This window comes from Chiroxiphia lanceolata, chromosome 4 (assembly GCF_009829145.1).
Source record: "Chiroxiphia lanceolata isolate bChiLan1 chromosome 4, bChiLan1.pri, whole genome shotgun sequence".
NCBI lineage: Eukaryota > Metazoa > Chordata > Aves > Passeriformes > Pipridae > Chiroxiphia > Chiroxiphia lanceolata.
In genome coordinates, this window is record NC_045640.1 from 63,794,342 (window position 1) to 63,822,099 (window position 27,758).

Below are 27,758 nucleotides of genomic sequence, written 5' to 3' on the forward strand. Positions count from 1 at the left end.
GAGCTTGTACTTAACCACACAAAAAGCCAAACAAAAAACTCTGAGACCTTTCCCCATAGTTCACACTAAATAAGAGTCCAATATAATTAACTTCTTAGCACTTCAGAACAAGCACTTGAGGACGCTGCCTTTTTCATTAGGGTTAAGTAAGCATTCATTTCTTAGAGACTTCCATGGAAACTGCTGTGAAAATACTCCTTTTTTTATGTGAACTAGAAAATCGGTTAGAATTCTTATGAATTAATGTATTTCTGCTTGTTTACAATGTATTACTGCTTTTGTTAGCACCTTATAGTCCACTACTTCTACAGGCAGCTGTCAAGCAGCAAGAGGTTTCTGGTGACTGAAATTTTATTGTTTTTTTTTTTAATATACAGCTGAACTTTAACAAAACAAAGTTTCTTTTACAATATGCAGTTTATTTCAACTACATTATGAGAATGCCCAAGTTACTCACATCTTTAAAAAACTTAACCATCAAAAATTCTTATCTATATTAATAAATTTCATATTAAGGAAGAATTATTAAATCTTTTTAGGTGGCAATATACACTTAGCAAATATTCTATAAACAGAGGTTATACCACTCTGGCTTGGAACATGAGAACTATAAAAGTTTGAAAAAATCATCTGTATATCACTTCTGCAGATCTGCTATCTGCATTCAAAAGTAAAACAAGTCACATCAATTACCACTTGTTCTATGAGTATTCTATTTTAAAATATCTCTTAAAAATAAGTTACTGTAACCAATGCCTAAAGTGAACAGGTGACCACCCATTTAACAAGATCAACTAAAATAAATAATTTACAATAAAAATTGTTGCTAGCACAAAATCATCATACAAAAACAATTATTGCATTTAGCTCTGCACAGAAAAAAATATCTTTTCTCATAGCAATGAGAACTGCTATATAGATGCTACATCTACACTGTCATCCTCTTTTAGCTGAAAACTGTAAACAGCTAATTTTGTGCTAGAGCTGCAAAAGTATTATAATTTATTCATTTAAAAAAAATATTTAGAGCAAGTTTATCTCCAACTAATACTAATTTTCTTAGAAACTTCAAATCTTAAGAATCTTCACCTAAAAATCAGTTGGCCAACTTGTAATTTCACTTTTATTTTCAGCTGGAAACACCAGCTAACTCCTCACGGATAGTATTTCTCCTTAAAAAAAAGGGAATCGAGGAAGTTCGGGATGGTTAAAGAGGTCAGAGGATTAAAACAGGAGGTTAAGTAGCAGTGAGTTCCCCTTTTTCCTTTAAAGCTCAGGAACTTGCATGCTGTCAGGCCCACTGGAGTGGCACACCAGAAGCTACTGTTATCTAGACCTGCAAATACCAGCTGGAAATAACTCAGTCCTTTCGTACTCTTCTTTTGCGCACTGATCTCAGCGGATGATCTCCTGTACCCTCGTCAGCTTCTTTCTTCTGAAAAAGAAAAAGGAAATTCAGCATTAGAATTTTAAACTTACTTTAATTATTGAAGCTGGCATGCTACTTTATTACTGCACCTAAACCTCCCAGTCATGTTATCACTAAATGCAACATTGAAGTGGCAGGACATATTTTTCAACAATACCAACCTAATGATAAACAAAGTGGGTAGAAGACTTTTCCTTCCTATATTCAAGAAGGAAGAGAATAGTACATCTAAATGAATGTCAGAAATCTGGGGTTGCCCATGTATTCACTGGTTTAAAAGTGGTGAGTTTTAAATTAATTTAGCAACTTCCTCAAAGTGCATCTTAGCTAATTTTAATTTCCACTTCTGAAGCAGGAAGCATTTAAAGCATTCTAACCGTCCCCTTTGGAGAGCTGCAAATAAAGCAAGGTGTTCTTAAATCAGATGTGGTGTTCCCAGTTTAAAAGCAATAAGCTTACAGAGGAACATAAAAAGCCTTTCCAGTGTGAACTCCATTCTCAGACAATGCATTGCTTCCTCACTTCCCTGCATCACCTAATGGCAAGCACCTCATTCAGAAGGAAGAGCTCACAGAATGTGGCCCAACCTGAGTGAGGATGTGGTGTACATGATGCCTCCCAACTAGGTCACCAGCTAACTCATGACAGAAGCAAGCTGTGGCCTCACTGTGCTACTGTGTAATGGCACAGACACATTCAGATCTTGTTGCTACTTTCACAAAGAGTCCTGTGACTCCTAATAGGGTTCATCAGATACTGTATTCCTAGGTAAATGTACAAGGGAAAAAAAAAAACAACTTCCTACAGGAAGAAGAAGTACTGAATAAGGGGTAATTGATGAAGAATTTTAGTCCTGAAACAATGCAACCTCATGCAAGGTCCAGTTTCCTAGAGCAGTTTTCCATGAAAAGGAGTTAACATTACATTATGTTAAACAACTCCCCTAATCTGGGAAGGGACTCATTTAGGGAATGACAAGCACAACGTGACCAATGGGTGGATCTAAGGCATTTCAGACACACCAGTTTCTAAATAAAGGATAATGAGTAGTTGACTGATGAGCAAGTAAAGCACAAACAAATTCCATTCTACAATGTTATTTTATGAAAAACATTTTGTAGATTATCTGAGTGACTAGATTAATCTGCACAAGAAAAATGAAACTGCAGGTGCTGAACTGAAAAAGAGTGTGGTCATTTTGCTTTATTTTGGAATCCAAAAAACCAAAAGATAGCTGAAAGCTTAAGGTTTTTCTAGGTCTCACAAAAAGGCTATTCTGTTAGAAGCACGTTCCATCAATTAAGTAGCACAATAAAGACTGACACCTAAATTTTCGAGACTAGCAATTCATTTAATAACCTGTTAAAAACTACACTCCTGTAAAAACATTTCATGTTTAGAGATCTGCATGATCACTTCTATACTATACTTGTATTTATACAGAGCATTTGAGGTGTCAAACTCAAATGAAAACACATTTCCACCTCAGGATTTGTTTTATGGCTCAAGAGAAGAAAAACACTTGTTGCAGGTAACTGGGCTTAGTTAGAAGTATGATGTCAGATAACTTACCTCATCTTCTGAATCAGATTTATTTGACATACCACCTTCTTCTTGACTTGCATCTGCAACTTCATTTTCTTCTTCATCATCATCGATATCTTCACCACCTTCACCCTCATCTTCTGCAGAAGAAGTTAATTTTACTTTGTAAGCCAAACTGTATTAAAAATGCACTATATCCAGACACACTAGTAAGGAAAATAAGCCAATTTCAGTCTTAGAATGAACTGCTTGTTTAGAATAACTCATAAAAACATCTCTGTGTGACAGAGTGAGTAGAATTCTCATGAATTAGTAGAAAGTGATCATTTTCAAATTTAATAATCAATTTTAACACCTCCACCTTCACCTCTTTTCACAATAGCCCCTACTCTCTTCAGACTTGTTACTGACTAAAAGAACTTGATTTACTTCACTTGAAATCCAAGTATTGTATCCAGTTTGGAGACCAGTGCCCAAAACAGGACAACTCAGGCATCCCAAATTTGACTAAATTCTGACTTAGATAGGAAAGTACAATATTGCAGTTATCAGTCATCCAGCAAGGGAGACACTGACATCTTAAGGCAACTCCTGTTTTCAGCAGGGAATTCTTCTGGGAATTCTTCTGTTTCGGTTGAGGGATAAGCAGCCCAGTACTTCCTCCCTTCTTATGTATTATTGCAATGCAGAAACTAGTCAGAAGAGGACTGCCTTAGATCACTCAAGGTATGTCCAGCTTGCACTACTAGTGCACTAGCACCCTTTGAAATACTTTCTATCATGAGTAAACAAGAAATCTTACCTAAAATCTGACAGAAAGGATACACAATGGCATTCTACAACTTGACAGGCTGCCAGTGACTCAGCTAAAAACAGGAAGCAGTGCTCAATTCTAGCCTTTTCAGGTCATGCCTACATCTCATAAGCACTACTTCAGTGTGGGGGAAAAAAAAAAAAGAAAAAAACAAAAGAATACCCACCCATCCCAACCTCCCAATTCTAACTGCTGCATCTCAGTAAAAACTGAAACAAAAGTATCCATATACATTCAGGAGGTAGTCACAGATAAGATGTGACTCTCCTGATTCTTGGTGATGAAAATCTAGAAATTCCAATTAAAATATTTGAGACTTCCACAGAAGTACCAAAAAACTTCACTTGCAGTACAGCTATAAATAGAGCTTCCCTAAAACTGTTATAAACTAAGAAATCCATTTTCCAAATCTGTCAATATACCTGGTACATGTCTACAATAATATCTCTCTACATTTGTTATGAAAAGGGGAAATATGACCCAAAAATGCAGATCATGGTTTAAGAAAGATGTAGACAAAGACTTCTGTTCTAAAAATATGCTCTTAACAGAGGAGCTTGGCAGAAAGTCACAAAGCCTTTGCTCATATTCTAATGAAGAGATTAGAAATGGTAAATGATGCAAATCCAGCTCCTCCCATAAGTACTAATTTCAATGAAGGGGAAAAAACCCCCAAAACAACAAAAAAACTTCAGACATCAGAAGCTGTAAAAGCCAGAACTGGACAACTATACTTGGTAAAATTATTAATTTTAATTTAATCCAATAGTAATTTAAACAGTATTTCATATAAATGAACGTATAACTTGACAAATAAGGTTCAGGCTGTGGTCCTGAAATTCCATTTTGTGGCAACATACTTTTACTTCCTGGAATATTTTTCTAGAAGGCAAGGAATTCAAGGAGGCAAAGCAGACAAGTAGACAAGTCAAGAATACACCATTCTTTAGCAATGTCACAAAAATTAACACAGAACAAAATAAAACAGTAAATCCCATGGACAATGCCCTTCAAGAAGTAATCTGCCAGCAACTCATTCTCACTGGAGTCAAAGAAATCTCCAAGTGTTTCTGAACTTTGGTATTGTGCCACACTTCGCTTTTCTTTCTTTTTTTTTTTAATGGCTCCATGATAAAATGTAGATCTCAAGTCACTCAGTATTCAACAGCTCAAACCCCATTACCTTCAACTCCAAAAAACAAAGGAGGAGATAATGATGACAAAGGAACTGTAAAAATTATAAGGAGCCAAAGTGACCAGTAGAAAATATTTATGACTACAGATACCACAGGGAGAAATCTTAGAGGAAACTCGCATCTGCACTGGATGAGAGCTGGAATCCACCTGCTTGAAGCTACCATCAACAAGGAAGCAGAGAGAAGAAACCAGATAGGAAAGATCATCTGCAAGACCTGGCCCAAATTACTTCCCTTTCCCAGTACCTGAAAGAGAAGCCTCCCTTCCCATCTTCTTTGTATCCTTCAAAAATTCTCTTTTTGTCTCCTCCATTTCTCTTCTCTCTGTAGCAAAAAGAATCAGGAAAAGGAGGTAGAAGGCAAATTCTCTACTGCTTTCAGATAAGAAGAGGCAAAAGGTGGAAAGATAGTGATAGAAAAAAAAGGAAGCTTTCAACCTGCAAATGTTAAAGGCAGCAGGAAGCTAAGGGAAGCTAAGCAATTCTTCTTAGAGAAAGAAACCTTGAAGTCATATGACAGCAAAGTGTAATCCTTCCCTCTGAAGCACAGAATTTACTTGAAAACCTTGGAATAGTCATACAAAAGCTACCTAGGTTATTTTTACAGTAAGTATTACTTACTGTTCAGTTGAGTAACTAAAAGTAAAGGTCTAAAATAGAACCTACCTTTGCAACACCGAGAACAGATGTTCCAAGTAGAATTTTAAAAAGTTGTGGGTGCTAAACAGCATTCCTCTGCAATTGCCTGAACCTTATTTCTAACACTGAAACACACACTCTAACATGCTATTTATTAACTGATGTCTTGTAATTAATTAAATAAATTAAATTAACTGTCTTAAAGAAGAATATTGGACTTGAGGTATCTCAGCCTTGCAACAGCAGTGTATTAGGTACAAACCACATCTATGATCTGCAACAAGATGGGGAAGAATAAAACAGAGTCTGTAATTCAGGAGCCACGACCAGGTAGAGTAGAGCAAGATCAAAAGGAAAATGCAGGAAGATACAATGATGAAATTATATACTAAAATTTATGCTAATGGAAAGAATAGCATAACAAAATAACTAAATGCCTAGGTGAGGCTCTCAAATAGTAAGGCAGATAGTCAGGACTAAATTTGGGGTGGCAAGCACTGGGACAACAATGTACTTAATTCTGTCAGTACTGGCATGGGAATGACTGATGCTAAAGTGAACTTTTAAGTCATACAGACAGAAGCCATCAACACTCACAGAACTTGGTGTAAAGACACACAAACCCCACCAAGTTTCAGTCAGTAATACAAAGTGATGTCAGTACCAAGGAAAAAAAGTGCCAACCAAGAATGTCTGCTCAGTTTCTAATTATCCATGCCAGTCACTTGTCACTTTGTTTGTTCTTATCAAGGAAGAATGAAGTAAGAGGCAGAACCTTGTAGAGTTCTGAAGCTAAAAATTTTCTCATGAAAGTCAAGATAACACACTGTAAGTTTGGTGATTTGGGTTTTATTCATTATATAGACTCAGGGAAATGCTAACAGCACATCAGAGCCATGGCTGAACAGTACCAGTAATCTTTGATACAGTAACACAAGATGATTTATCCTTGGATGCCAAAGTACAGCTCAACCTACTGAATCACTGATTTCTCACTTGGGCAGCAGGACAGACCTTTCAAATGTGTTGCTAAAAAGCAACACAGGGGAAGCAGCAAACTTCAGTATTTCAAGTATTTTCAGGCTTTAACAAAAGCAACTAAAAATAGTGATCAACAGAAGAGTTGAAGGTACAACCCTCCCCCAGAGAAGTAAGCAGAAAGACTTATGTTAAAGACGTAAAGCTATTCCAGACACATTTTAAAGACAATGATGTAACTTTAACCACTTCAGGTACTTATATGTGAACCATTAAAATGTGTTCAATATATGAAATATTTAGAAGGAATAAAATATGCATCGCTGTCTACAAAGATAAAAAAGACTGCTGGAAGCACATGCATTTCTTGCAAGTGAAAAAAATACTGAGTAGAGCTTTACTTTCTGCTTGTATTTATCAAAGAGTTATAAGCCATGGGATGCCACTCACTGGAGGTTATCAAAGAGGAAAGAAGACTCAGAGCAAGGCAGATTTCACATATTGTAAGATAACTGGCTGTAATTATTGGCAATGCAATCCATGAACTAGTTCTATTCATGTCTTTAACCAAACTGCAAGCTGACATGCTCATCTTACCATCTTCAGCAGTATCTTCATTTTCTTTTTCTTCATCTATTTCATCATCTTCAAACTCTTCTCTCTCTTGTTTTAACTCCCCTTTTCTAATTTGCTTAGATACATCAGTTTTTTTGAAGTCATATTCATCTGTTTTCTACAACAAATTAAAAATGGATTTACATCTCAACTCAAATTAAGAACTCAACACAACAGCCACTGTAAGCTGAGTAATACCAATGGCACATTAAAAGTGCATATTGTTGTACAGATGCTAAGAGTTTTCAAATAAAGTATTAAGAATAAACTCAAATACAAATATAATAAATTTCTCTAACCTTTGCTGGCCAGCAGAACAATACACCTAGACCAACAGGGAGAGCTAAAGTCAAGATGTAAAGAACCCAGAGCCATGGGTGGTCTTCTGCAGCAGTCACCAGTTGACTAAACATACCAGGCTGTATTAAAGAAAATAAATAATAAGTTTATGAAGCATACTCTATACATTTATATTGTCCAAAGGAAACCCTTCTTTACCTTTGCTTTTTAATGACTTATGGAAAAGGTACATCAGTAACTAAGGAAGTTTGAGAGACACAGTGGAGTGAGGGGACTCAAAGGAATTTTTTTGCCATTGTGTGTACAAGCATAGATAAAGGTTCAGACATAAACCCAAATATTTTGGAAAAAGACAAGGTTGGGGGAGGAGATGGCTTTCCTGATGGCATGGGCAGATATGCTGTTGCTACCTGCTCATGCTGTGACAAACAGCACCCCTCAGGAATTGGCCACATTTGCCACCAACCCATCATTTCTCTCTCAAAATTGCAGCCTGCTCTTGCCACTGATTCAAAGAAGACAGAGGACTGTTGGACAGAAACAGGAGTGCAGGCAGCCAGCCACTAGAGGGGCTCATGATCCCTGTGTGGCAGGGCAGCTCCTTCCCACAACATAGGGAAGAGATCTAGGAAAAACTGTGGTGGCTGGCTAAGTGCAGAAAAAAACGTGGATGCACCCATACAAACAGAACAACAGATGCAGCTCCATAAACACACATGCAACATATTCAGAGCTGCATAATACACGTGTAAGCAGCCAAAGCCCTAAAATTATTAAACAGAAACAAACACTGGACTATTTATCCATTCCTCATGGGAGGGAAGCATCTAAAGAATATGTATCATGGATATAGCCACAAGGAAAAATGGGAGTGGTAGGGGAAAGAAAAAAGAAAAAAAAAGGTCTTTGAGTGCAAGTAACTCAGCTTTCATTGGCTGTCAGGTACTGAATTTCTAGTGTCACTGTGAACAGCAGAAGACCTAATATGAAGCCAATTTCTCACCAGGTGTTTAAGTAAAATGTAGTACCCTTTTAATTTCAAGAAGATATTGATCTGGAAAAAGTAAAAAGCCAAACTATCAGAGTTACTCAGCAAGATTATTAATTGCAGACAAATTAATATTCTGTCAGCATTAACTGACAGAAAATTCTTCCAACAGTACAGCTTCCTCACTACTTTCTGATATCAAGAACATATTAAAGTTTATACCTCATTAGCACTTGCTACTAATTTCTTCAAGCCCCAGCCATCTGCTGCCCAATGATCTGCTACTTCTTTTTCTGAACAGATGATGAAGTTATCAAAGTAAATATCAGATGTCATAGACCACAGTTCTAAACCAATAGCACTGACAGTGGTCATCTTGAACGGGTGAAGATCTTCAAAATAGTCTGGGTTTGGTATTTTCCGAGGGCTCCAGATTCCCTGTTGATGGAAAAAAAATGTAATCACATTACCTATAGCTCACCAAAAAAAACAAGCTGTGAAAGAAATTTTAAAATAATTAGAACTTCACAACTATGTTAAATGCATTATTTAAAAAGACAAGCAGTAAAGTTTAACCTGCACTGTTACCAGAAATGGTAGGGAAAATTTTAGGAAAGGAAACTTCAGCCTTATGATACCTGTGCAAATTAGAGGCAAATTTTGTTTGCAAACCTGCTTAGGATCTTAAGCTCAAAGAAATCAGACTCAAGTATTCCCCAGCCATAACTAATACAAAGTAACTCTCTTTAATATGCAACTGATTACCTCTTATGTCTGGAGGGGAAGAAGGGAATTTAATTATCCAAAATTGATGCATCCTCTAAAATGGAACTAGTAAGTTCAACCTGCTTGCTGAAAGGCTTAATTTTTGAATATAAAAAAGACTGTTTATTCAAAAGACTCATATTTAAAGCCCCAATGTAACTTAATATAATTCTACAGAGACTATTAAATAAATGGTACCAGTGCAAATTGTACAAAAAGCGACTTTGAACAGATAAATTGTTTTAATACAGGAAGCATTACTTAAAAGAAAAAAAAAAAGCAAATTACATGCAAAAAAAATCTCAAAGTGTTTAGTGAGGCTATTCAGACTCATTCTAAAATATAAATATACTGTAAAAAAGCCTAGATAAATATACTACTTTGACTTTGCTCTTGTTCAACTCTGTACCTTTTAACAATGACCTACAATTTTGCTCTTACCTGATAGTTAGGATTATCTATCATAGGTGCTCTCCATTTTCCTTTATACTTTGGGTTGTTCTTCATGGGACGCACCCACCGTCCACAACCAGGTGCAGTCTCACACTTCGGATTAGGGATCTGGGGGGCCTCCCACTCCCCATCCATTTCTTCATCCCTAGAGAGAAAAAAAAAAAAAAATTACAAACAACTGCTTTAAGATCAGACAGGCCCAAAGCACTGGCAGTCTGAAGTTTGGGTCCATACACATTTTGCTATAACAACCTCAGAACTCTGACCAGAGCTTTACCCAACAGTATAAACAATTTTTTTAAGGAGTGCTCCACTTTTTTTTTAAAGGTCACATGTTCATAACTACCACAGCATGACTGACCTCAATTACATTCCTGCATCTGCAGACAGCTTGAAACACTTCTCCCTAGGATGCTTAGAGATCCCTTGGAGCCTATTATATTATGACTTCAAGACATCGACTTAAACTGTAGCAAATTCTTTCAAAGGGGTCCTTCATATTCTGTTTTTGCTAATATATCTTCAGAAAACAAAAAGCAATGGACACGTTCATGTTTTTATAGAAGCGGTCCCACAAAGCAACAAATATTTGGCCATTCCTTACACATTCCAACTTACCAGTCCTTTGGTTTTTTTGCATTAGGGTCTGGAACATATTCTGGTTCATCATCAAGCCATCCCTCAGGCTTAACAGCATCAGGATCTTCTATTTTGGAAGGTTCATCTTCATCCCTTCAATTACAGACTCAGGTTAGAAAATACAGCAGCCTGACTTCGAACCAATGTTCTGTTCAGAGGACTGTAACTGGCATGAAAGGGATGACTTTCAAAGGCACAACAGAATTAGACATCCAATTATCTGTTTACAAACACCTGAATTATATTTACATTGTTTCACAGTACTATTTAGTACAGAAACTGCTGACATCAACTGGCAGGTGTCAGTCAGGTCTTCCCACTGAGTTTTTCCCTACTCTTCCTGAGTTGCTGCATGAACAGCAGTTCACACATAAGGAAGTGAAAATCACTGAATGTAAATTAAGGCTATGTGGTGGAAAAAACATCTGCTTCTTATTCAGGTGTAGCAATCTTAGTTATTAATTGCAACCACACAAGGCACAAAATCAGCAAAAATCATCTTTTATTTCTCTCCTTAGAGGATGACCAGATCCTTTTACTCACCTCAGTTATGTTTTCAAACTTCAGTGCTTTTAGTGAAACATATTCCAGTTGTCATTGGCAAACTCCAAAATAAAACCAGTCAAATCTTTCAAATATATAACATGTATGTAAAAGGCATTGTAGAGATAAAAAATATTCTCCTTACCAGTCATCTGGTTTGACAGCATTTGGATCAGGTATTTTTGGTCTTTCATCCCAATCATCAGGCTTCTTATCACTAGGATCCTCTATTTCTTTGGAAGGGTTTACTGGAGGAACCATATTCTCAAGAAGACTTCCTTTACTGACAACTGTTTGGTCGATTAACATTTCAAATGTATCATCTGGTTTTAGCACTAAATTGAAGAAATTTGTTTTAAAGAAATAAGGAAGCCATTAATTTTATAAATATCTTTAACCAAAGCTATATAATAAGCGCAGCCTTAGTAAAATAACAGCAAACGGGATCCTCCCAAGCAGAGCAGGAGACAGGCTCCTCACTTAATCTGGACACAAAAAGTTGCCCTTGAGGGGATGCATAACCAGCATCAGGCCCCCCAAAATGAAACTTTTAGAAAATTCAGTTGCTGAAACACATCCAGACACATTCTAAGAGATTCCTCAAAAACCTACCACTTGGCCAAAATTCTGCTGTTTTTATTTAAAAAGCACAGACAATGAAAGTCAAATCTCTGCCCCCAAAGGCATCTCTGCTACTAAATTACCATCTCACACTTGAAAGCACGGAAACACAAGAATTGTGCCAGTAACACAGCTGAAGGATCAAAGTACTTTCTCTCAGATTCAAACTTCTAACAGCCATTTCTCTCAAATGCCAGACTGCAAATACAGAAAATTCTCTTCAAATGTTTAAGTATATTAGCAAGCGTGAGTCACTGAGAAGCCAAGGTCAAAGAACTGCGCAGTGTCAGACGGTAACAGATGCATCCAGATCCACTTCTAATAAGCTCTTATAAATGGGCTCACTGGTTAACTAGTATATTCAACTCTCCATTCAACACAACAAAGATTATTAAGTAAAAGTAAATGCTATTCCACTTTTATAACAGTTTTCTAAAGCTGGGTGATGAAAACCAGAGTAACAGTCTTACATCCAATGAAGATCTTGCAGCCCAAAGTTTTCAACAGTATTAAAATATCCCATGAAAACCCCATATCAACTTTGGATAAAATACAAAGAACTAATTTTTAGACTTCTCTTATCAGTCACATTAGAATTACACAGCTCTGTGGAGTCTATTTGAATAATTATGAGAAAATAAATGCAATCCAAGTTTAAGTATCTCGAATTTCTAACAAACAGCCCAAATACATGAATGCATCCATTCCTTTACTATGAGATTCCTATTATCTAAAGTAAAAGTTTGCTATGGCACACTAGAGTAATCTATCTTAAAAACCCATGGCACAGCATATGAACATGCCTACTGTTATTATTAGTCCATGGAAGTTTGTAAGTACAGTTAATTTGGCTGGATTTGCAGCATGCCACAGATTAGCCCATTCTTCTCTGATTTTCTAATTCTGAGGAAGAATAAACAAAGGGGGGAAGATGAACTGAACTTTTATCTCTGCTATACTGTTCACTGGTACAGGAAGAGTTGTCACATGAATTAAACCCAGCCCACATTCATTCACCTTCAGAGGATGTGCTGACCTATCTTTTCATGCACACTGCAGGTGTCTGTGAGAGCTCTTAACATGTGGAGGAGGATGGTGTGTGACATGCTGCAGGTTTAACTGAATTCCTGTGAACTCTGACACCTTCCTAGAATATTGGACAGTTGTATGTCTTAATATCTTCCTCAATAAAAATATTTTACCATAACAAATACTGAAGGCATTAATCAATTCTTTATGCTAAAGGCTGGCCAGGGCTGATATGCTTTTTCCTATAAGTGAATATTAAACAGCAGCATCTGAAAGCCACTTTTATGTCCTGCAGTTAAGCTCAGTCATTAAATCATTTAAGCCCAGTTATTAAGTCATTTAAGGCCAAATCATTAAGCAATCACCCTTCACAATTAACAGACTATTACAAACAAAAAAGAAGACTCAATTACAAAGCTTCAGCAGACAGAAAAAAATTTTTAATTTCTCCTTTCCAATTTAAACTTGTAAGAATTAAACAATACCAAGAGTATATAGATGTGTCTTCTTGTCCAAATAGAACTTCTTTAGGTCTACATCAGGACGTTCAGCATGCTTTTCATCATACTCTCCAGTTTTAGGATTCTTATGTCTGAAGATAAAGTGTAGTTTGTAATCTTCTCCACATTTATCTGGTCCAAACATAATAGTGTAAGGTGTTCTGTCAAAAAAGTATTCCTGTAGAAGCAAGAAAGCTGAGCATGTGTTATACTGGACATTTCATGAAGCAGTTTTCAGTAGTTCTTTTCCTTGGCATACAGCATAGTTACCTTTTTCTAAAAGATAAATGAAAAGTGGTAGGGAAAATCATGAAAGGAACTGAATCGTTCCTCTTGAGTTGCTGGGTGCTCTCTGTTCTCAGGGAATGGACTAACTCTTTTAGTCTCTTCAAAGATGAATGTATTTATTTAGATGCCTGTCACAAATCAAAACACCCAAGTATCTGTGTCCCTCTACAAACATTATACTAAAAATGGAAGGGGAACTAGTTACTGTTCTTCGTAACAACTTTATTTTCCCATAAAGATAAAAGCCAGGATTTTAATATCCAGTATTTTATCAGTGCTTTTTTCCTTTCCACATTAAGTAACAGCAACAAACAGCCCTGAAAATATCAGATATAGTTATTCACCTTCAGAGTATGTTGCATTAATCTGTTTAGTTATGTCATTACCTTTTAACTACTTATTTGTTTTCCATATTTGGAATAACCTGCTTGTGCTCTGCAGTAAAATAACTGTTTCAGAAGTTATGAGTTAAGATCCTATGGCTTCTACTAATACACAAAGTCAGACTACAGAGATACAGAAGTCCTTTGTCCCGGATATAAGACATCAGGGAGAACCAAGCTGTTCCTCAAATGAACAACTGACAGCAAATGTTAAGCGAGAGGACATACCAGATTCAAGTCATCACTACTGGAGAGAAGTTTAATATATGCACCACCACAGTCAATACCTTTTTGAAAATTCACTTCATACCTGGGCAAAGAGAAAGTTAAAAAAAAATGTTCCAAGTGTGAGAAAAATACAATTAACTTCTAATCTGCCATTCTAATTATGAATACATAAGACTCTGTATTAGTCACTACTGTCAAAACACTTCCATGTAAGCAAATATTAGATTTCTGTCCAAAATTATTTCAAAATAGTCTAAATATCACTTTTTAACACTTATACTACAATCTTAACTAATTAATCAATCACTCATATTTACAATTCTAATAGCTCTGGATACGATAGGTCAATGCTATATGGAAATCAGTATTGTTTTATAGAGGTTCACATTATTTTCTTAACTTAAGGATTTTAATAATAAAAGTAAAAAAATCAGAGGCATTACTTACTGAACAATCAAAGGTTTATCATCGAAAATAAATGGTTTTGTTAGCATTGCTGATATTGCATGATGCTTTGCCACTGATTTTAACACTAATCCTCTGTCTCCAGGCACTGTGTTTTCTTTCAGCTCTTCTACTTCCCATCTCCCTAAAACACAGACACAGAGTCTTTGAAAAAAAATGCAGGCTGAAGAAATCACAGCCTTGTTGAAAGTAAAGAGTTAACAAATAAAGACTATTATAGTCCAAGCAGGGAAAAAAGCCTTGACATCTGATGTCAAAGATATTATTTCTTGCTCTTCTCAAATTTACAGAAATCTACAAGAAAACTTAAATGCTGTAGATATGTATCTCTAGACTGTAATACCCTATAACAGCTAGAGGAACATAAAATATTTCTCCAGATTTTAGATTTGCTCCTACCATCATCACATAAAAAGGATCAGTCACAAGGCACTGTGTAAGCCAGAGACCTGCATCATTCTTTCTCTTCTGCTTATACAGAATTAGAATCTTTTGGGTCAAATCTAATCACAGGGCAGATCAAATTCCCCCCAAAGTCTTTCCAAGAATTATCAGGTTTGATCTTAAAGGCAAACAAATACGCCTGCAGCTTTAAAAATAGATTATATACTTACATATTCTCCAAGTTTGGGAGAGATATAGTTGAATACACATCTAGTCAATATTCAAAGAACAAGATTTCTAAAAGGGCAGTTATATTTTCTCAGAGATTACCAGCACAAGATTCACTGGGTTTTTTTCCAGGAATGAACACAGCACAGATTACTTTTTCACTGTAATCTGAAAAATGCTTGTGTCAATGTGAAAAGGAAAAAAAAGGTCATGAGTTCTTCAGCATGTATTTTAGAGAAGATTCATAAAATTGTGAAATGCCAATAAAACAGCTATTTACTTTTATGCAACTGAAGTGCAATATGTCTAGAGTTGTTAAGGAAGGGCAGGTATGTACATCAAAAAAAATTCTTAGTTTCTTCTAGTCTGTTAAACAGGAGAGAGGAGAATTCCCTCCTCTTCAGTAGTGTTCCTTCATGGAAAGTAAGGCCAAGCAATAACACTGGGCAAAACAACAAGCCTGAAAAAACAAATGATGGGAAAATAGTCCCAAAATGTGTTTTTACCACTGACTTTATTAAATGTTGAATTTTCTGAGTGACTTCAACCAAAAACAACTTTCTGACATTAAAGACAATTTCTATCTAATATGAGGCTGAGTAATCAGGGAGACATCAGTTCTTATACGCATCTCATCTGTGTGGATATCTCCTCTGCAAATTCTTAATTTTACCAGTTATTTCTGGTAACTGCTAAACCTAAAAACATCTGTTCTGCACACCAAAGTCCTGCGAGTTATGTTTGCTCACCACTTTCTATTAACATTAACTGATTTCATTTGACATAAGAACAGCAGGAAATATTTTTCTTTTGTAGCAGAAATTTTTTCTGTTCTCTCCATTCCCTCTTGAATTAAATAAATTTGGACTCCAAAATTATGGCCACAAATCACACATCTGTCAAACAGCCTAGAATTACATTTAAGCAGCCAGTTATAGACTAGGAAGCGACAAGTCAAGTGCAAACTCCAGTAATTAAACCAGCAAAACAACCTTTTCATGATTGCTTTCCAAATTTCTTTTAGACTACTGTAAGGCTAAACTGTACAAGAACCACTGGACAGCCCTATATTCAAGCACAGGCAATCTGAAGAAGTATTTTAAAGAAAAACATCATTCCGTTTAACTTTCTTGTTTCAAAGGCTATACCAAGAGACCAACCCAGGAATTAGTTGGAGAGACAGAGCAGGATGGAACATGCTGCTTTAGAAACCTGTTTAAGAGCTGACATTGAAGTGGGAAATCTCTCTGACACAATTTCAAAGAAGACAGTTCTCAAGAAGCGATATTCATAAACAATCGAGACTGAATATTCAGATGGCAGAGTGTATTCTGGTGTCATCCATTGCAATGGATTGCTGGGATGACCAAAAAAGTTATCCTCACACTAAGTGTGAGGATGAGCAACATTTGGCATCTCAGTTTCAGGGTAACAGTCATTATACAAACTAATATTTTTGACCTGTCTCGTCTAGATTTTCAAAGATAAGTTCTGTGTAAAGGGTAGTTATTTCTCAAAGAGCAACAAAACATCACAAACCATACAATGGAGGTAAACATTAAAAGTGCTCACCATCATATTTAGCAATGTTATCATCTATGTCTTCTTTCTTAGTTTTAGACAACACCCACCTAAAACAAAAAGTGTACTGGTCATTGAACAATCTATGCAAAGCTCTATTATTTAACAAGCACAGGAAAAACAGCTTTTGCTTCTAGGCTGTGAACCTGTGATAAATGATTTTGACAGTCAGCATCATGGAACTGTGTGTACTTCAAAGAACATGAAAAGAAAAATCATAGGTAGATTAGTCTAATATGGCATTTCAAAATATTTCCTAAAAATGCAAAGGAATATACAATTAAAACTCTAAAGTAATTCAATTCCTGAATTATTTAATTCTGAATAGACTTCAGTTTTATATACAAGCTGAGTTTGGCAGAATATAAGAATATTATGTCAGCATACAATGTACAAAATACAGGGAAACCAGCAAGTTTCAAGTATAAAACCTTCACTATGACAAGGAAAGAGAAAAAAAATCACCCAAAGGAACCTTTACTTTATCTGACAGTAACAGTACACCTGCATAGCAGAGGACAAAAGGGAATGGTAAGTGTCTAAATGACAAATGCAATTATACACTGAACAGATTCCAAGTGTTCTGCACACAGAGGATCCAACAGGGTAAACACACTCCTGATCAACTTGATAGTATGAGCAAAGCAATCAGCTTATCAAATTGAGGCTACCAAAAAGACATGTACAGTCTACACACACAGTGTTCATTTGGTGAAGAAAAAAAGGAAAAGGGCAGTTCCCCCCCATGTGGACATACAGTGGTTCTATCCTGAGCCATGCACAGGAATATCTTAGGCCAACAGTGTTGCTGAACTCTTCATTGTATCAACTACAATAATACATTCTCATCATTAATTCTGTAAAGAACTATTTTCATTCATTCTGAACTATTGTCTGCATGGAGTATTTCAGGGATGAATACTTTATCTTTTCTGCTGGAATTTCAGTCACATTTGTTCACTGTTAACAGAATTGCTGGAAAAACTTCCCAGTGTAAATAGCAAACTAGATCCTTGGCGTACCAGGACAGAGACCAATGAGGAAATAAAACATCTCTACAAGTCACACAAAAGATTTGCAAGAGCCATTCCCAAAAAAGCTACTCTATTCTGGTGATTTACACAGTCAATTTACGTGCAGGCTTTTCCACAATTTTAGGGGAGAAAGGCAACATGCTGGTTACTTTTTTATAAATCTTTCTTCCATATATGTAACTTTTATGTAAATTTTGTACAGCTAGACCAAAAAATCCCAAGCATTGTAGCTAAAGCTCTGAATATTACATTTAGTAGGAAGACAAGCTAATCTTTGAACAGATCTCAAAAAGCTAGAAATTGGGATGAATGCTATCATTCGAGTATCCCAGTTAAGCCTCTGCATTTGTTAATCAAGGTTTTCAGTGGTTTGTTTCATTTTTTTAACCATTATCACCTCTTCTATTTAATAATTTTTCCTGTCATCTTGGGTACTGCCTTTGCACTTAACATTTAGAAGTGACCACATCACTAAGACAAGCGATAAACTGAAGACTGGAGCTTGCTAACTTATTTTTCTTCTCTCTTTGGTGTAAATATGTAAGAAAATAAGAAAATATGAAAGAACATAATGTGAGTAATAACAGACTAATGTTCAGTGGCCTGTAACTCTACAGAAGAGAACAGTTCAGAAACAATTGGAAAAAGGGAGTAAGATTCAATCCTACAAAAGTTACTGGTGTCTGCTACCATGTTATTTTGTCTACAGTCCAAATCATGCACCCTCAATAGACATGTCCCATGATGTATAATCTCACTCCAACAATAGCTGGCTCTCAGTTTTCCCACAGGAAGCAAAAAACTGGCAGCTTAAAGTTCTACCAAATGAAGACACCACACTGCATCTCCTTTCACCTTAATCTGACTCTTCCTAGGAGTTAGTTTTTGTTCTATCAATTTTAGTAACATATGAAAACACATTTTTATTGATTCTTCACCAATCAAGAGACAGCTCTTGTGCTCAACAGCATCAAAGTGTACAGGGAAAAAATGCCAGTAATAAGACTCGATTTTTCATGAGAAACAGAGACTTCCATTCATATTTTAAAAGCTGTTCTCATAGCAAGAAAGTACTCTTAATATCACACCAGCTCTTACTAAAGAGATTTCAACCATATTCAGATTCTAACAGGATGCACAGTCACTTCTCTTGAGCCAGTAACAGCATGCTGACCTGGCTTGATTCTTTTTTCATTTTAAAAAAGAGAACTCAGCGATCATATAGACCAAATTTACATGGTAAGCATTTGACTTGCCCTTGAGATTTTACACCCTTTACATCTGTGGTAGAAAGAGGACTGAATGCCAAACTGTTTTCCAACTAAAAGTAGTAAGTCTATTCCAGAAATAGAAAGTAATAATTACATTCTTTTTTATTGACATTGCATTGGTGGCAACTGACTGCAGGTCACAAAACACAGAATTTCATTGAACATCACAAGTCACTCAGCAGTAATTACACCCAACATTGCCACCCTGTTGTAAAAACACTTCCAAGATACAGACAAGACAAAAATTTCTGGCTTGAGAATTGTTGAGATAAACCTGAATATTGTTCTAAAATTTAATTAGAGTAAGGACTACCTAGGAACACTTCAGTAGTCTCATAAATACCTAACTCCTCTTGAGTATGGGATGTGATAAAATAAATTAATAAAAATCTGCTTAAAAAGTCTTTTCCAATAGAGATTTTATCTATAATGGTGAAGGTGCTGCCTTTTTACACATACCTAAGATCATGTGAAAAGGAAGAAAGGGCTTGCTACTGAAGTGTAATGCACTGAAGTGTAATGCTACTGAAGTGCTATGCACTTCACCTTTCAGCTAGTTAAACTCAACTGGCTAAATCTTCATATTATTTTTCTTAATGTCCACAAACCCAGAGTTTATTAAAAGCTTCCTTAAAACACACAAAAAAATAGCAACATATCTGAAATGGTAAAGGTCCATCTTAACATTATGATGTATCTGGAGCAAGCATTAACAGCCTACCCAATTGTAACCCCTGTAACAATTAATTTTTATAAGGATACTAGTCGAAAACTGAATACAAAATAAGTCCTGCCACTGCAATTTGAATTGATGAAAGTAAAAGTTTATCCTTTTACGGCATAAGCTTACCCAGACAATCCTCCATCAAAGGTTTCTGTAAAATACACTTCCCCGGTTGGCGTTGGAGTCTGGTAAACAACCTAAGAGACGAGTACAGATACATGTTCTAACATAAATTACAATTTTTCATTTGAAACACACTATCATACCTCTAGAAGTAATCCACTCAGGCAGAACAACAGATTTTGTTCATTAGAAATACCTAGCAGCATAAAACCCCTTCCTCCCCCCACCCCTATGGGTGCATCCCTCAAACACTGAACAATTTCACAACTGTGAATTTTATAAGTTGTTCAAAGCTCATTACTAAACCTTTGTTACATCTTATTTATAACAAAACCCCAGAAAATTTACTGAACTTGCACCAGTTCTCTGCTTCCTCCCTATTTCTTTCTATACATGTTTTCCATTCTTCTGTTTTCCTATCTACTCAGCATATTACAACTGGGCTACACAACAGAGAGTTGAAAAAACAAGTTATTAATATTGCCTACAGCTATTTGTATCTATTTTGAAGTACAGCATAACAAAAGGAAGATTTTCTGAGAATAAAGACAGTGACAAAAAGCAGCTGTGACTGATGAGATCCAGAAACTGGGCGAAAGTCAAAATTTCAGATGCTTTCTGAAAGATGCTTTCTGCTTTCTTCTCTAGAAAAAGCATGTTAGGACTTGCATCAAAAGGTTCTGTATCTAGACTGAAGTAAAACCTTTTTCTTGACTATCCACCACAGGAAATTTTACATCATGGATGTAAAATTCTCTTTGGCATAAGAGAATCATTAAGTTTGCCCTACATGTCACACACAGCAGCTGAAAGACTGCTGGGTTTGACACCCACTCAGTTGTCAACTGCATTTTAATTTAGTCTTTTTAAAATATATTTGTCCACCAATTTCTCATAGTTATAACTATGCATCTTGTATTTAGCCAGACTTCACTAAAGACTTCTGTAATCTTACCTCTATGGAAGGTTTATCTCTGTCAATCTCAGTTTCTTGGGACTGCATGTCAAAGTCCTCCACTTCAACATCTGCATCCAGATTTTCTTCATTCTCAATTTCTGCAGTCACTGAGCTAATTAGCAGGACACCCAAGCACAGCCAGTCCCACTGGAAGCGCATCTTGGTTATCTGAAGAACTGAAAGTTTTAAATTTTAAATATTGTTGCAAGGATATTACCAATGCTATTTTAATTTTACCCCAGACTTTATCTACAAGAGAAAAAAACACATTAAAACAATAGGAAACAACTATCAGAAAGTGTTGTCACTATAATATTTTAGGAAAGTGCTATTTCTTAATTTGAATTTTTTTTTTTACTACAAAGCCCAGACTCAGACTCTCTTTTACTTCTTATTGTCCCTATGGAAGTGCTTGTAGCCTTTTCCCTTACCTTGCCAAATTTAGCAAGAATTTAACTGCAGTATATGTGGTTTTTTTAAGAATTAGGTAAGATTGCTTTTATTTTCCCATTCTTTAACAATCTGAACAAGTAACCAATTTGAATCAGTCTCTACAATGTAGCAATAAGTAATATCCCTTTCATTAGGGTAAATAAAATCGTTAGGTTTAGGATGTATTATTATCCAGTGCCAGAATTACACATTTCTATTTGCCTCTTTTTCCAATGACTATGTTTAGATGAGCGCAGAGCTTATATCAACTCCAGCTGTAAGTGTCCAAAGAAAGTATAAGATTGTTTCAGAAAATATTTTCTGTTTCAAAATTTTCCAATGATTTTAAAGTTTAAGTTAGTTAAAGCAGAAGTTCAAGCTTAAATCCAAATACATTTCTAATTTCAGGGAAACCTGAAAATCTTTAATCTGTGTAAGTATGAATGTCAACAGCAGACAACTGCCCCAGCCTCTCCACATGATCTGCAGTGAAAAAGAACACATTGTTGCCCTGTATTTTTTGCTTCACATCTGTAAGACATACAAATTCACATTTATGTTGGAGTATCCAGTGGTTTGGAGCAGTGCATTGTCAAGGACACACCCATGCAAGTTTCCTCAAAGGTCTTGCAAAAAACACCTCTTTCCGAAATTGTTTTTGTCTGAATATGGAAACAGAACAAAGACAGATTCTAGATACCTCTGAAAAGGTGTTTATCCTTTAGTTCTTATTAATTCTATTCACAGTAAACTTAAAAATAAAGACAAATACTGATATTTAACTTGCTATTGTATGACATTTTCAAACTGTATGTTACCTTTAGCCACTACTGGTCAAACTAAATACTCTGCTGCTGAGGTGCTTTCTGCTCCTGAGAAAGCAATCACCCTCTCAGTTAAATCATCACCCTTTAGAGATTAAATTGTTTACCACTACAACTCTGAATATCCCAGCAATTCTAGATACTGTCTTATACTGGAAGTGTGAGTCTTCCTTCCTTCCTGGGTTTATCAGATTTGCTAAGCAATTCAAACATCAGAATTGCACCAATAGCTATTCATCATTCATTTTTTAACACCTGCAAGTTCTATCAGGCAACACATATAGAGATCAAACAGTATCAGGGCTAAAAAAACTCATATCCCAGCATGACTGTGCTACAAATATCCAAAAAGAAAAAAAGGAATAAGGAAAAAAATTAAGATTCATTAAATTAATATTGACTGCACTGATTATATTTAGAGCCAAAACTCAGGAGTATCATACAGAAATGTTTCACACACTAGTACTATGTCAATATTGGGAAATAACCAAAAGCCTCTCTTTCTGGGAGTAACACCTATTTTCCACAAAACTACATTAATCACATTTTGTCCCACACTACTATCCACAATCCCTGCCATTCCTTGTGGCAACTTTATAACCTTGCCTGAGGATGGCAGGTCTGTGGTTCCTTCTTTTCTCAGTTATTACCATAGTGATACATTTCAACAGTTATCTGCAAATTTTACTGTGGTTTTTGTATTTGATTTTTTAAAATTTTAGTTAAAAACTACAGATATTGTTAATTCACAGACCTCCTGGGCCAATTCTAGCACTTAAAATAATCTTGCCCTGAAGATTGAAAGTAATTCAGTTTATCATGGTGAACACTGAATTTTATGGTATATTTTGAACACCTTTGCCTGGAGGGTGTCACACTTCGTTTTACCACCTTCATTTTTGTGTTTCTTAACCATTGTATTAGGATAAAAACAGTCAAAGAATTTCATATCCATACCTTCTGGGACTCCTTAGCTCCTACCTAAAGTGTCATATATTAACCAGGCATCAGACTTGCTTTTTTAGTATAAAGCTTGCCTACCTTTAGCTAGTTTGTCATGCAGGTGGTCTCCTCCTCTTTTCCTAAAGCAGGTGAAGAGATACATCTTTCTTTGTCAATACATTACAGGTGTATATTGTGCATAATCCAAAATGTTTTTCACTTACATAGCTGTAATTTTACTGTAATTAGCCCCATCCACTTTTGTTCCATACACAGAATAACAAGGGCACCCAAGAAATCAGACTAATACTCACCTTTCTACACAGCTCCCTTCCAAAACTCCTGATGCTTTCACTTCGTTCACGCCGAGTCTTATCGCTGCTTCCTGGTCCTAGCCTAGGACTTTATCCTAATTTCATTCAGTCTTCAATTAGATCTCTTACTTCTTCCTTCAAGAAGAGAAGGCTCATTTTAACCTTTGACCTTTTGACACACTTCTAAAATAATCCCAGAAACACCGAAATGCATTATCAAGACCAACTGCAGTCATCGCTCAATTGCCAGGCAAAGATGGTTTCAAACAATCCCATTGCATCCTTTATTTTTGTGAACTCTGCCAGCATTACAGTCTTAGAATGTAAAATAAATCAAGAATTTGTGGCCTCAAAATAGAATTTCACACTACACATTTAATGGTCTTTAAAACCTACTGAACTTTCTTAATTAACACATGAAGACCTATGAAAAACTTTTCTTACTCTTTCTTCAAGGTGACAATAAAACCAAGCCAGAAGGATCCTCACTGTTGAAACTTCCTCAGCAGAACAAAGCAAGTTATCCCAGACTGTGGCTCTCACACAAACCCCATACATGTTTACTGGCAGTTTTGCCAAAACACCAAAGACCAGTGACTTCCAAACCATCCTTCAGCCAGCTACAGCAAATAGATAATTGAAAAACCATAAATCTTGCCAGCATTTTACAGAATCACGGAATATTATGAGTTGGAAGAGACCCACAAGGATCATCAAATCCAACTCTTAAGTGAATGGCCCATACAGGATCAAACCCCACACCCTTGGCACTATTATCACCATGCTCTGACCAGCTGAGCCAACAGTTCTGTATGACTCATGAGAGAACTGGATAGAAAACCTGCATTCATAGAAACTGAGACATAGAAATCTATCCTGGAATAACAGCACCTCCAAATCAGGATTCCCAATCTCTCCTTTTGGGATGGGCAGCTAATATCTTTCTCTAGATAAACACCTTGACAATTCTGCCAGACTTGTAATTTTAAACTTAAATTTCTGCATAGCTTGGTCACTGTTTACCATGGGTAACAACAGCACTGCCACACATCAGAAGGGAAATCTGAGCCAGCAGTACTACTGCTCTTGGGATCAGCAACAGTGCTGCAACATCAGCAGAACATTGCACCTGAGTAACGAGCTGGTGTTTCTGAGACACATACTAATATTTAAGAAAGACAACAGACCTAAACTGAAAACATATTCTGACTGGATATTAGAATTTTTTCCCCCATGACGGCAGGCAAGCAGTAGTACAGGCTGCCCAGGCTCAGTCCTTGGGGTCTTCCACACAGACCACACAAAGCTCAGAGCAAGCTGAACTGGCCGCAGGGCTGCCCCTGCCACAGTAGAGACCTCCTGGGATCCATTCCCACCAGAATGATTTGGTTTCCACAGATGGTTGGATGGTGCAAGCACATCAACCTTCAGACCTCTGCACTGTGACCTGCTGCACATTCTACACATGCCATTAAGGTAGTGGCACCATTGCTCCATTTTATGCAGAACTAAAGAGAGATCAGGATCTTTTGGATTATTAATAATTATTAATAACTTTTCTTTGGACTTTGAAGAGGGTCATGCCTTTTTCATGCAACTCTCAGAGCTCTGCATTCTCAAGCAGAAAGGGAACAAGCCAGCCATTAACAGTCTCTCTCACTCCAAGTTCTAAAGCTCCTGCATCAACAGTATCAACACATGGGCTTTCTCCAGGGCCAAACAGCAATTCCATCCAGGGCTACAAAAAGTGGAGGGTTTTTTTCCCCCACCTCTTCTTCCATCTGCACCTTCCCCAAGCTGCTGCACTGGCATCGACCTGACCAAAGACAACATCCAGCTGCAACTGCACCGTGAAAAGCACTCAAGAATCCTTACACAGCTTTTTATTTTTCCCTTTATTTGGTGTGAAAGCCGTACTCCCCTCCCTCGATCGCCCAAGTGTCAAACACACCGCACTGGACTGGGTGCCAAACGCGTAACTCAGCAGCTACTCCCGCTGCAATGCTGTGCCCCTGAAGGTGCCTGCTCGAGGTGTTTTGCTGCTAAAACCTCCAGGAAAGCGTTATTTTCCAATTTAAAAAAAAAATAAAAATTAAAAATATTTTAAAAATTTAAAAAAATAGAACTTCGGGTCAACGGAGCGGCCGCTCGGTGTTCAGACGGCGCCCAGCACGACCCCGCTTTTCGGGACAGCTGGCAGGGAGAGCGAGGGCCGCAGGCGCTGCGGGGCCGCGCTCCCCGTGCCCGGCGGGACCCCCGAGGCCCCAAACCCACCCCCGCGGGGGGATCACCGCGCTCCCCCCAACCCACCCTCGGGACCCGCCGCCGGCCGTGAGGGCCGAGGGGAGCGGGGTGGGGCCAGGGAACCCCCGCCGCCCCCGCCCTTCGCCACACGGGGCCCACACGCACCTCCCGCCGCCGCCGCCCTCGTTACCAAGCACCGCGACGCACCGCGACGCCACTCTCCCTCCCCGGGCGCTCCCGGCGCTCCTAGCCCTGCGGCGGGCGGTACGGGCGCTCCCGGCGTCCTCCGATCCGCGGCGGGCAGTCAAGGGCGGCGGAATGGGGATGGGGAGCGGGGAACGGGAGCGGGGCCGGGCCGACGTCCCCGGCGCATCCCCGGCCGCGCACGCGCGCGGCGCCCCCGCCGCTCCCGGGGCTGCGGGAGCGCGAGCGGGAGCAGGTGCCGCCGCTCGCGCCGCGCCGCCGCGTCCCCGCCAATCGCGGCACGGCCGAGCCGAGTCCGCATGGCGGCGCGGGAGACGGGCAGGGAGCCACGCCAATCGGCGGCGCCCGCCGTGAGGTGAGAGCCAATGGCAGCTCGGTGCGCGACTGGCGGCCCGCCCCTCCCGCGGCGAATCAGCCAATCGGCCGCTGTCCCGGGCCGCCCCCTCCCCTCGGCCATGGGCGCCCGTGACAGCGGCTCTACCGTCATGGCCGCGGACAGGGGGACGGGGGGGTCACACATCGTCCTGCTCCGCACGCCCCCGGCCAGCGGTCAGCCCAGAAAAAGGGCTTCTCCGCCACCACTAACCTCAAATTAACAAAACCTTTCGTTACATTTGGAGGCTCAGTTTGGCGGTCCAATTATACGTGTTTGATGACCCCAATATACGGGGTCGTTGAGCCCAGCGAAATAAACACATTTTAAATAAATCACCGAAGCTCAGTTCCCAGCTGCCTTTTCTAAAGAAGACGAATGTCAGTGTGCCCCCTTTCAAAAGTACTTAAAAAGATTTAAGACGAGAACCGAGGCATGCCATGCAGAGAAATGAAATGTGTGCTCCAGTGAAAATCATGGGTTAAATAAACCATTATTAACATTGAATAAGCTTGTTCAATATTGATATTATTCAACAGTAATATTATATTAATAATATATATTAATATATTAATACTCAATTATTCAAATATTATTAAATATCAATACTGAATAAGCTTTCTTCCCACAAAGGCATTTAACCTGGTTAGGTACATGTACAATGAGCTCCAGGTGGTCAATATTTTTGAGACTATGTTTTAAACCATGTGAAAGTACTGAATTGCAATTTCCTACTGAAGGAGCCTGGTGATCCAATACGGAATCTGGAACTCCTTTCAGAGCTGTTTTTCTCATTTATTGCCTTTGGTTTTGTAAGTTGCAATCACAATGCCTAGACTTTAAAACCAGTCACCTGTAAAGTTAGGGGAAGCTCCTTAATTCCCTGGATCCATTACCTGAATTGAAGCTTCCTCTTGGCAGCCTTTAATCTGGCTGTGGTTTGGCAGACGGTGCAAGAAACCTCTGCGCTCCCCAAAGCAAAGGGAAGGATCAGGATTAAGCAAAATTTTACTTTAAAGGTTCACGTGCAAGCATTCATTATGTACGATGTCAACTAAAACCTCATTTACATCAGAGGGATGGGAAGTGTATCCCGTGATTGCAATGGTTATGTAAAAGATGTAAAACCAGAAAAAAACAATGAATGAAGCACAAAGCAGGCAGCACAGGATGAAAAATTACATTTAAACAATATTTTGTTGAAGTCCAATCACTTCCTAATATAATTTCAGGTATTCTGATGATCTTTTTGAAATTACACTTCATGAGTTAGAGTGAAATCTCATTCACTGTGAAAATAAGAGGTTTTGGTAGCAAAACCTATTGCCTTAGTATTTTCCGTGTTTTCATTGATTTAATAATCGCCCTAAAATTTCCTTCTCACGTTGACACTGCCCTGTAACAAGTGAGTGTAAGGCACCCTGAATGCAGACACTACTCCCAGCTTGTGAGTCTGTTGCAGTGAAAGCAATGGCAAAATAAGATTTTATGTTTTCACTGTAAGTGCTGATGGATAAAGGTGTCGCTCAGTGTATTTCTAAGGATGCTGGATTATTGCATTGATTCTTAACTGGCATTAAACTCTTAACATAATGAAGGCTGCAATATTTGGTCCAAGAAATACATGTACATATAGGTATGTATATACACACATATATATAGCATCACAGTATATAAACAATCCTGTAAATAATAGTCTAAATAA

The 27,758-nt window shown here is 37.8% G+C and overlaps 1 protein-coding gene across 13 annotated transcripts; it reads right to left on the minus strand.

The window, feature by feature from the left end:
* Positions 1-333: 333 nt before the first annotated feature.
* Positions 334-25,873, minus strand: CLGN (calmegin). 13 transcript variants are annotated; one of them, XM_032685904.1, is made up of 19 exons: positions 25,745-25,873; positions 25,184-25,281; positions 23,233-23,367; positions 21,757-21,814; positions 20,718-20,896; positions 19,766-19,836; positions 16,602-16,660; positions 14,400-14,541; positions 13,953-14,034; positions 13,039-13,231; positions 11,049-11,238; positions 10,340-10,453; positions 9,710-9,866; positions 8,726-8,941; positions 7,515-7,634; positions 7,198-7,333; positions 5,231-5,308; positions 3,002-3,114; positions 334-1,435 (listed from the first exon to the last, which is right to left on the minus strand). In XM_032685904.1, exons 4-19 carry the CDS (start codon positions 21,758-21,760, stop codon positions 1,361-1,363), a joined length of 1,929 nt encoding a protein of 642 aa, XP_032541795.1. In that variant the 5' UTR covers positions 21,761-21,814; positions 23,233-23,367; positions 25,184-25,281; positions 25,745-25,873; the 3' UTR covers positions 334-1,360. The 13 variants fall into 13 exon arrangements, with proteins under 13 accessions (XP_032541795.1, XP_032541794.1, XP_032541798.1 ...); XM_032685903.1 differs by having other exon boundaries at positions 25,667-25,869; XM_032685907.1 differs by lacking the exon at positions 25,184-25,281 and adding an exon at positions 23,018-23,058 and having other exon boundaries at positions 25,642-25,749.
* Between the last annotated feature and the right edge of the window lie 1,885 nt (positions 25,874-27,758).